This window comes from Thamnophis elegans, chromosome 8 (genome assembly GCF_009769535.1).
Source record: "Thamnophis elegans isolate rThaEle1 chromosome 8, rThaEle1.pri, whole genome shotgun sequence".
Lineage (NCBI taxonomy): Eukaryota > Metazoa > Chordata > Lepidosauria > Squamata > Colubridae > Thamnophis > Thamnophis elegans.
Window position 1 is genome coordinate 53480078 of NC_045548.1, and position 11336 is coordinate 53491413.

Below are 11336 nucleotides of genomic sequence, written 5' to 3' on the forward strand. Positions count from 1 at the left end.
TTATTTATTCATCCCACTTCTTTTCCCACATCCTTCCCCCCCCACCAAAAAAAATGTTAGAAGGGTCTTTGTAAATAGATGAGCTGTGTCCGTTCATACTTGCAAAGGCTACATCGAAATATTAGGGTTTACGTTAAGACCCACTTACCAAACCATAAACCAGTCAACTACGTTTTTCTGCCTGCCGTGCAAACATAGTTTGGTTCGATTTCCATTCGGTCTCTTGTGCAAACCCCGAACATGGGGTTAATTATACAAACCTTGTGCAAACACGGAGACTGTGTACACTGAGGTTCTTATCCAAAGCAAAGGATAGCTATCCTAGTCATCGTGTGAACTTAGTTACAACTTTAGCAAAGAAGGAGTATTGGAAAGAAGGCTCCAATTCTAAAAATTGCTCCCACCTGCTTTTCAACAGAATACGGCTTTCACCTGCCCCACCCGCGTCCGCACCCTACAGTTACGGACCACGCCTCTTTTCAGCAAAGCGTTCTGATAGGCTGCAAAGCTATACGAAGGAGGACCTTCTGGGAGATCCGAGCCAAACACAACGTCGGCCGAACCCGCCCTCTTTTTTATTATTTTTTTAGCCGGCTCCCGCCTTTTTCCGATTGGAAGATACGCTAATACAAAGAGAAGAAAAGAAGTCCTCAACGGCAATTTGCAGAAGGTGACCATCCTTCCTCCAAAACCCACTATCCGCAAGGCGATCGGCGGACGCGAACATAAGCTTTGGGATCCCTCCGCCAAGCCCCGGCATTAAAAAAAACGGAGGGAATGGGGGGGAAGCATGGGAGCTTGGTATAAGCGAGCGTATGAGTCACGTGACCTGCCCATTCCTGCCTTTAGCCAATGAGCGTGAAGACGGCCGAGCGAAGGCTATATAATCGGGCAGCGTCACAAAAACCACCCACGATCCTTGAAATCCGACTCGCTTTTTTTTTCCCCGCTCCCATCCGCTGCGCGGCTGCAGCGAGAAGTCGAGGCAGGCGCGCGCCCGCCGCTGGCCACTCGGCCTTCTGGGTGGGAGGGGGAGAGGCCGAGTCGCCCCATCTACGGCGGCCGCGGAAGGGCGGGACGGCGGCCGCCTCTCTCGCTGTCCTCTTAACCCGCTGCCCTCGCCGGGTACCGTCACCTTCCCTCTTCCCCATCTCTGGCCAGGTCAGTATCTCTGGGTTCAGAGCCGGCTTGGGGCTGGAGTGTCCGCGGGTGGCCCTCGGGTAGCGGCCGCTGCCATCTCTCGGCTCCGTTTTTTCTTTTTTTTTCCCCGGCCTGAGGCGGAGGAGAGTGCGCGCAGACTGGGCGGAGGAGGAGGTAGTGATGCTGCCGCCGAGGCTATCATGCAGCTGTCTTTTCCATATTGGGTCCAGTTGGAAAGGCCCAGCAGCAGACCCGGGAGGAGGACGCGGGCGTAGTTTCAGCAATAGAACCCCCCCCCCCGAGTTCAGGAGCCCTCGAAGGAGAAGCGTTGTTGTAGGTAGCCATGCATGCAAAGCAGGCATCCTCAATCCGACTTGAAGGTGACATTTGGGGAGCCACCCGTGTTTTTGCCTTCAGAAAGCCTCGGTTCACTCTGCTGCATCTCTGGGTAGTGGGGGAGGGGAGAGAGAGAGAATGACCTTTGGGTCAAGCTTTTGGCTGCTGGAAGTTTCATGGACACCTCCAGATGGTTTCCTTAGTAAAGAGTAGGAGAGGGAAGCTCCAGCCTGTCTGCAGGCCTGTTGAGCAAAATGGGCCATATTTAAGTGTTACTTCTGAGCAGTGGCTCTACCCTGTTTCCCTGAAAATAAGACCTCCCTGGATAATAAGCCCTCCCTGAAAATATTGCAACACAGCAGTGGCCATGAGGTGTCCACGCTCTCCGCCTCCTGCACCTCAAAAATAACAAAGACCTCCCCAAAAATAAGGCCAAATGCTTATTTTGCAGGTCAAAAGAAAATAAGACCCTGTCTTATTTTTGGGGAAACACAGTATTAAGTGTTCCTTAATGCACATACGTGTATATATAAGCATATATTGAAAAGTCTCCAAGTTGAGAAAACTACTTAATGTAATTTTCTACATCTTAATGTAGTTTTCTTGCAATATCCTGCAATATATAGGCAACATATACGGTATATAGGCATATAGCACACATATATATAGACAGCAATATTGCTAGTTTCTCATCTCTTCATATTTCTACAACTCACTTCTCCTGGTACTAATCCCACTCAATTCTTTTCTAAGCTTTCAAACTCAAATACCGGCAGCCAGCTATTTCCATCTGCTGGAGCTGTGCTGTATACCTCTATATGATTAATAATATTGAAGTTAGGAGGCATATGTTGCTTTTTTTTCTTGAGTGCAAAAGAACAAAACTTAAGATAGCATTTTATTTCAGGTTATTATGATACTTTAAAAATGCTGCCCTTCTCCCTGAGGACACCTCTACTATAATTAAAGCTTTTAATCTGATTGGCAGATCATTGCATAAATTAATCAGTTTATTTCCTCCTGCTTTGTATCCAGAATAACTTACTTGTGCAGCCTTTTTTTCTTTAAACCACCTAGCTGCAATATGGAGAATAATTAACAGGATTGATAGCATCCTGGGAAAGATATAGTTAATCCCCTGTTAGAATGCCCTCATACTAGAAACAAACTTTGTGGCTAAACAGCTGATGTGCTCTTGCCAAGTTTGTGACTGACCTCCTTCTGTCTCATGAATTTGCAAGGACTTTGTAGAACTTGGAGAATAGGATATATGTCTTGTAACTGGATTGACCATAAGTCCATGGCTTGATGACCCCAATATTCAAATAAGGAAAATTGGGTTATGTAAGAAGGCATTTTTAAAAATTGTTGAAGTGGTAGTGATAAACTGTTCTTCATCTAAGAAGCCTTCTCCTTTCTGTGATGTTCATATGTATTCAGGAAGATTGAGGCATACTTGTTATTTTCAGTACTGCTTATACTTGTTTGATATGGACATTTGGTTTTGATTTAAATGTCAATCTGGTCAGAATATGTCCTTTATGTCTATTTACTAATCTCGATCAGTGAAGCTGGAAAAATCCTGAGCATCTTGATTTGTAGAAAATACTAAAGTGAAAACTCTATATTGCTCTGTTCAGAGCAACTGTATACCCTTTGATATGGGCTTCAAATAATTGAAGCTGGTGCTTAGCAGATTGAAATATTCCTCCAGCCACCTTTCAAAACAATGTATATGCCTGTTGCTCTTCAGAGCTGGCTGATAGCAGATGAGTCTTGTGTGAACTGGATGTTGCATAGCAGGTGTGATTGAGATCTGCTCTGTGTTCAGCTGTAGAAAACTTAGGTAGTGCTGGTTAACAAATGGCTACGCTGCAAGTTGCTTCTTAATGTTTGTGACTACAAACAAACTGCTTGTATTTCTGTCTTTCTTTTTCCTGTCCCGCTTCAATGTTGGAGACTTCTTCTTCCTCCTTTAATAATCTCTCCTGTTCCTTGCTATTCCTGGGCTTCTGCTTTGTGGATGTTGGCGGCTTCTTGTTGTGACAGGAGAATGTGTGTGTGTCCTGGGCCCAGGAGAATTGGTAGGTATTTTTTGTGCTATTATCTGAATAATAAAATTGGGGCGGGGTTGGCTAATGAGGAAGTGTATTAAATAAGTATTGCTGTAAATGACTTATGGGATTGTTGGCTGTGAATTCTTGGAATTGTAGTCCTAACATTTCTGGAGAATGCCAAGTTTGAAAAGGGTGCTGTAAGTATTGTCTTTATAAATGCTTCTTTAAGCTTAACATTGGTATTTTCTTAGTGTATTCTCTTACAAATAAACTTATGTGTCTCAATGTCGCAGACATCAGCTTCACTGTATAGTAAAAACAGATTTCACACAGTACATTAAACAATGTAGCCTGTTTAATTTGAGCTTAAATATATGTACTCAGTATGGTGCTTTATGAAATATGCTTTATGATTTCAAATTATATGTGGATTTAGCCATTACTGTTTATTCAACTGATTATGGTTTTTAAAATATCCTTAGGATCTGTATATACGAGTGTTGAATATGGGATGAATGAATGTACTCATTTGTGCAAATGTACTGCTGACAACCTTCCCAAATATCTAGAATATAATATAAAGATAAATTATATTGTTAATACATTTTATGGTTTTTTGAATGCCCTCAGGTAGGATTAATTTAGCTTGCTTCAGTTACTGGCATAGATTGAGCATGTCACTGACATATTCCCCCCCCCCCCCGCCTCTTCCCTCCCCCTTGCTGTTTTCCACCTTGTACCACACTCCTGGTATGATCGTGCTGAGTCTTACCTGGGAAGTGAAATATTGGTCAAGGTAACCATGACAAGTAACTCTACATATATCAGGCTTTCAAATTGTTTTATTGATAGTCACAATCATCAGCTGCTTAAATTGATAAGATTGAAGAGCTGACAGTAAACAAGTAAATAGCAATAGCACTTTGACTTATATACTGCTTTACAGCCCTCTCTAAGTGGTATACAGAGTCAGCATAATGCCCCCAATAATCTGGATCCTCTTACTGACCTTGGAAGACTCAGTCAACCTTGAGCCGGTGAGGATCAAGGCAGAGCTAACCTGCAATACTGCATTCTAACCACTGTGCCACCACAGCTCTGGTGGTAAAACGGAGGAAATAAAAGAACTGAACCTGGTCCCTTGTTGGCAATTTCTAGAACAGTCTGACTTAATAGATGAAAGACGGAAATAAAAGTAGACATTTCCAGAAGTTGAAATCATATACATAGCTTCTCTGCTTCACCCCCAAAAGGCTCTCCAGAGTAGCATATTACTAGTGGTACTGTAAAAGTCCCAGAAAAGGATATGATTGTAAGGGAAACAAAATAAAATAGGAACAATGGATCCATCTTGTGTGTTACTTTCATGGTTATTAAGGGTTAAGGTAGCAAAACGTATCTGACATTTGAGAAAGACTGACAAGTGAACAAAACACTGAGCAAACTCTGTGGAACCAAAATATAGGAATACAGAAGCAAGAAATTAATATAGACTGCTCAGATTAAGACAGTTTGACTTTTTTTGAAATTCTATATGACTGAAAAACACAAATTTGATAGGAATAACCTACCATACCTTGTAAAATATCTAAAATATTTTTGTAGATCTATGGAACATAAAATATTTTAGAGTAAGAAAATTATTTTAAAGTAATATTACTTAGAAGTGTATGCTACAGTTCCTCTTGAAAAGCTGTAGTTGAAAGTGTGGATTAGATATCTGGCTCCCAAACTGACACCTAGGTTATTACCATAATTTCACAGGCACTGTAGGATATTTTAGTACTTAATACACTGAACTATCCCAATGTCTTGGGGTGCTATGGAGCCTGTGTAGAAACTGATAAGGGTACAGTGAGAAAATTTTATTAAGGGCACTATAAGCAAGAAAGTTTGGGAATCTCTGGGCTAGATGTTAGTTCTAGCATATAATAATATTACATTACATATTAATTCTGAAGTTGCTGCTGTATAGACCACAAACTCTGTAACATAGTTAGTTGTTGAAAACAACTATCTACAAAATGGAAACTAATTATTTTTGTGATTTGCTTGAAGACCATTAAATGATTAATCATTTAAAACAGTCTGTCAGACGTTTTGTAGTTCCAGAGTGTACATGATTGCTGTTATACACAATAAATATCTTTGGTCAATTGTAAATGATGAACTTGGAGCCAGAATTACTGATGGGTAAATATAAAGATGATATCTGCCTGGTCCCTTCAAATTTTGGTCGCCATGATATAAGTTGAGACTCTAGAAAGAGTGCAGAGAAGAGCAGCAAAGATGGTTAGGGGAATGGAGATTAAAACATAAAGAATGGTTGCAGGAATTGGGTATGTCTAATTTAATGAAAAGAAGGACTAGGGGTGACAGGATAGTAGTGTTCCAGTATCTAAGCTAAGGGACCAAGAAAGAAGAGGGGATCAACCTATTCTCCAAAGCACCTGAAGGCAGAACAAGAAGCAATGGGTGGAAACTAATTATGCAGCTGCCGTGGTACAATGGTTAGAGTGCAGTACTGACAAATTTCCTGACAGAACAATTAATTAGAAGTTGTGGGTGCTCCAACACTGGAGGTTTTTAAAGAGTAGATTGGGCAACCATTTGTCTGAAATGTTATAGGGTTTCCTGTATAGACTAGAAGACCTCCAAGTCCCTTCCAACTCTGTTGTTCTGTTATTAGGTTTGTGAAATTGGAGGGAAATCATATAGGAGAAAATAGATTACAATAATTAACACAAATAACAAATGTGACAATTTCCTTCATATGGCAATCCAAATCCTTATTATATGTATAGAAGCTGAGAGTCTTTTCAAGGACAAGATTTCACTTTGGTTGTTTTGGTCCTTCAACTTTTGAGATAACTTTTGTTTTCCCAACTTGAAGTTTTGATTAAATTAAATAATGATATTTATAATTATCTACTAGTATAATAGGGTGAATTGAGATGTTTAATCTTAGATTGATACTTTAAAATATTCTTGCTTCCAGCAAGTATGTTGAATTAGCAAAGCTGTACACATTAAAGAGGTATTTAAATAAAAGTGAGTATATGGATACACAATATGATGCATATATATATGTGTGTGTGTGTGTCTGTGTCTGTGTGTCTGTGTTGTATTTGTGCTGATAAATGGGTGTGTGTGTGTGTCTATATATATATATATATATATATATATATATATATATATATATATATATATATATATAAATAAATAAATAAAATACTTTTTTTTATGAAAGGGCCATCCTAAGTTTACATTGTCTTATGTTTCTTCCAGCAATTCCAGTAAAAAGCTCCAGACTGCCATTGTTCTCTGATGCCATGCCAGCACCAGCTCAACTACTACTCCCATTAATTCGCAACTGTGAGATTGGCAGGATATATAGTACTGCATGTTACTGTCACCACAAACATGTATGTTGCTTGTCCCCTCCCGTAACTCACAAGCACTTGCGGTATGTTCCTCAGAAGAAGCTTGCAACGCTTTGCAGACCAAAGGAAAACTTCAGTCAGTTTATTCATGCAAGAAACTATGTCTCCACACCACAGCGATTTTACCTCACGCCTCCACAAGTCAACAGCATCCTTAAGGCAAATGAATATAGTTTCAAAGTGCCAGAGTTCGATGGCAAAAATGTAAGTTCTGTTCTTGGCTTTGACAGCAACCAGCTGCCAGCCAATGCTCCCATAGAGGATCGAAGAAGTGCAGCGACTTGTTTACAGACAAGAGGCATGCTTCTGGGTGTATTTGATGGCCACGCAGGATGTGCATGTGCCCAGGCTGTCAGTGAGCGATTGTTTTATTATATAGCTGTTTCTTTGTTGCCCCACGAAACTTTACTTGAAATAGAAAATGCTGTTGAAAGTGGTAGGGCCCTGTTGCCCATCTTACAGTGGCATAAGCACCCTAATGACTATTTCAGTAAAGAAGCCTCCAAATTATACTTCAACAGCTTGCGAACTTACTGGCAAGAACTCATAGATCTTAACACTGGAGAAACAACAGATGTCAAAGAAGCTTTAATTAATGCATTTAAGAGGCTTGACAATGACATTTCTTTGGAAGCACAAGTTGGAGATCCAAATTCTTTTCTTAACTATTTAGTATTGCGTGTAGCTTTTTCTGGTGCAACTGCTTGTGTGGCTCATGTAGATGGGGTTGATTTGCACGTTGCCAATACTGGTGATAGTAGAGCCATGCTTGGTGTCCAAGAAGAGGATGGCTCTTGGACTGCTGTTGCTTTGTCTCATGATCATAATTCATACAATGAAAGTGAAATTGAACGACTTAAGATGGAACATCCAAAGTCTGAAGAAAAGAGTGTCGTCAAACAAGATCGGCTATTGGGTTTACTTATGCCTTTCCGAGCTTTTGGTGATGTCAAATTTAAGTGGAGCATTGACCTTCAGAAGAGAGTAGTAGAATCTGGTCCCGATCAACTCAATGATAATGAATATACAAAGTTTATTCCACCAAACTATCATACTCCGCCATATCTCACAGCTGAGCCTGAAGTGATACACCACAAATTGAGACCTCAGGACAAATTCCTGATACTAGCAACAGATGGTTTGTGGGAAACAATGCACAGGCAGGATGTAGTTAGAATTGTAGGTGAGTATCTTACAGGTGTTCATCATCAGGAGCCAATAGCTGTTGGTGGTTACAAGGTAACATTGGGACAAATGCATGGACTTCTTACTGAAAGGAGAGCTCGTGTCTCTTCAGCCTTTGAAGATCAGAATGCTGCAACTCACTTGATACGCCATGCTGTAGGAAATAATGAATTTGGCACTGTGGATCATGAACGGCTCTCTAAGATGCTCAGTCTTCCGGAAGAGTTGGCTCGGATGTACAGGGATGATATCACAATTATAGTAGTACAATTCAATTCCCATGTTATTGGTGCATGTCAAAATGAAGAATTCTGAATTGATGTGACAAACTAAACTTCACAGAACAAAATGAAACAATGACCAGTATTGAGTGCTATAAATCACAGTAAAACACTTTATTATCATCAGGTCATTAGAATTATAACTGGAGCAAATATAATTTGCAAAAAACCTTGGACAATGGTCAAAATGTTACTTATCTGATTTAAACTACCAGGAGAACAAAACCAACTTTGCACTAAGTAGTCTGTTTGATTGAACAATGGCTTGTAATTTGGGATTATTTGGTGGTAGTAAATCTTCATATGCATCAGAGCAATGTCCTTCAGGGCAAAAATAATTGTATTTATCACATGTAAATTCCAATGTAGGTAGGTATCTAAGTTGCTTTAGAAAACTTTGGATGATAATTTGGTTATAAAACTGAACTTGAATAGGGCTGTTGACTTTTATACCTACGAAGCAGCTGTTGTGTCTTTCCTTCAGGAAAGGAAGGGAATGTATTTTTTAACAGTCAGTACATGTCTTGAAATCATATCTAACTATCTTATCTTGGGTAGTGATATATCTGTTGAAACACATGCCTGTAATATTGATGTTAAAAGTCCAAGTTTAAGCCATAAATATCCTAAGCCTATCCAGCAGTATTAGAAATTGAAGACCGTTTTGCATCAAAAGCTAATAGATTTTGCACAGTTCAAAGGGCAATAAATTATTAGAAGGTTAGATAACTAAATGGAAAAGTGCAAAAAAAAAAACCATCCCTCTTTGGCTTATGTTATAAATCTGAAATTTACTTTTGTGAATCTTGACTTTCAATCAGACTCATCAAATCTATTTCTGCTCATCTTGGGTTTAGTGTTGTATTTAAATAAACGGTAGTGACTTAGTAAATTTGTGTAGTCACATGTTTATAGTCTGAATTAAAGTTTGGTCTTCTGGGTGTGTTAAGTATTACAAAGCAAAAAAAAATGTACCTGTTTGTTTGGTTGCCACAGTGACTTGAAAACCATGTAATAAAAATTGTAAATAGAAAGTGGCAGAGAAAAGTCTGCATGCTATATACGTAATACCACTAGCAGTGCAACATCAACTCCTTTCAAATTTATTACTGGTGTGTAAACTTGCTTACATCCCAGATCTCTTCCTAATGTTGCATGACTGATCTCTGAACTATATGCCATATAATGGTATATTTGGAAATGCAGGTAAATTTTTAAAAAATTCTTAGCAATTACAATTTGAATGTTTTTGATTTAATGCCAGACTCAAGGCTTCACAAATGTCACCTGCCTTATAATATTGAACTAGTTTTTATCACTTCATAAAAAGACAGTATAACTATATGAATCATTGCTTAATATTTTCCTCAAGTTCATATCTACATTTGAGGCATTAGCAAATGAACATTAATATCTGTGCTTCTCTGTTTAAATATCTTGTACGTATTCCACTTGAACTGCATTTGACTTTCTATCACACATGTGATTGTTTAAGCTGACACATTTTAGAATATGTCAGTGTTCTTCACAGCTAAATATATAAAAAGAAAAAAGAACAATGGGCTAACTCTGTCCTTAGTAAACCCAAGCACTATGTGTATGAATGTTTCCAGCACTTAGGTTTTGTAGCACTAAAGTCCTCTTGGTTCCTTAGCATACATTAAGAGACATATATGTCTATAAGATTGCAAGTATTGAAATGCAAAGACATACAATATGTAATTGCATCACTTTCCTAAATGGATATTCTTTATAAATGTAACTTGATGGAAAATTCCTATCTGCAGCCTTAAAAAGAAGATAGTCTTCTCTTTCTGTGTCCAAAGAAGTAATAGCTTTCATTTAATTATAGCTTTCATTCATATTTCTCAGCTAATTTTATTTATTGTATTAATGACAAAGCAGTTTAAGTTGTCACCTTTATAAATGGAGTAGAATTGTTAAAACCATATGTTACATTATTCATTTTCTTAGATATTTGTGACATCTGTAATACATGTAAATGTATCTTTGTGGCTTGGTTCTATTATAATGAATGGTATTAAGTCCTGGCCCTATATATTCAGCATTTTGGGGAGAGTTGGTGGTCTTGTACATACAGATATGAACATAAGAATTAACTTTAATTTCTCAGAATATGTTTGCATTGAAAGGGGAGGGGAAATGGCTTTTTCAACACCACACAATATAGTCCAAGAACAAATAACTTTTTAGTAAATTTCAATAAAAACAATTATTGGAAACATGCATTAGTCTTTGAAAAGTTTTCTTGCCTTTATTTTTCTGAATTCAAATTTCAGATTTGATTGTTGGGCTATGTTTTTAAATGGTAAAATCACACATGAAACTGCCTTTCCCAAGAGAGCTCACAACTGGAACAAATGAGTAGCATCAGACTGAATGGATCACAATATTTGAATGTATTCTACTTCACAAATTTGATTTTTTGTATTGGCTTCCAGCTAATTAGAAATATTCTTGCCTTCCATTTTTAAAAAGTTGAATATAGCCTTCTACAGCATTCTCCAGTTTTTCTGTTTTAGCATATGCTTTTACCTGATCCATTGTAACTATAGAGTGCTAGACTATTTAAATTCTTTTAGTTTCCAATCAGTGAATATTATCTTTTCAATGATGTGACCTAATCTCATTTATTGTCCTTTGCATTATTGGTATTTTTAAATACCAATTGTTTAAATACCAACTATTGAAATTTGGGAAAGAAAAACTCCTTAAAATCAACCATCCACTTGTTCCAAATGTAGTGTTTTCTTAAACTGTTAGGCTTTGGGATCAGCTCTACAGAGTAACCTTACAGAACAGGCAAGTTTTTGGGAAAATAAATATGTAAGACAAAGGGAAAGAATGTGTAAATCTTAAGAGCTTGGGCAGCC

General features: G+C 38.4%; 1 protein-coding gene across 1 annotated transcript; it reads left to right on the forward strand.

Annotated features, from left to right (window-relative positions):
• Window positions 1-925: 925 nt before the first annotated feature.
• Window positions 926-10689, forward strand: PDP1 (pyruvate dehyrogenase phosphatase catalytic subunit 1). The gene is made up of 2 exons (XM_032223307.1): window positions 926-1161; window positions 6822-10689. The coding sequence occupies exon 2, from the start codon at window positions 6866-6868 to the stop codon at window positions 8474-8476; it is 1611 nt and encodes a 536-aa protein (XP_032079198.1). The 5' UTR covers window positions 926-1161; window positions 6822-6865; the 3' UTR covers window positions 8477-10689.
• The last annotated feature ends 647 nt before the right edge of the window (window positions 10690-11336 follow it).

Coding starts and splice junctions, on each gene's coding strand:
- PDP1 (XM_032223307.1), top strand. CDS start 6,866: ATGCCAGCACCAGCTCAACTACTACTCCCATTAATTCGCAACTGTGAG.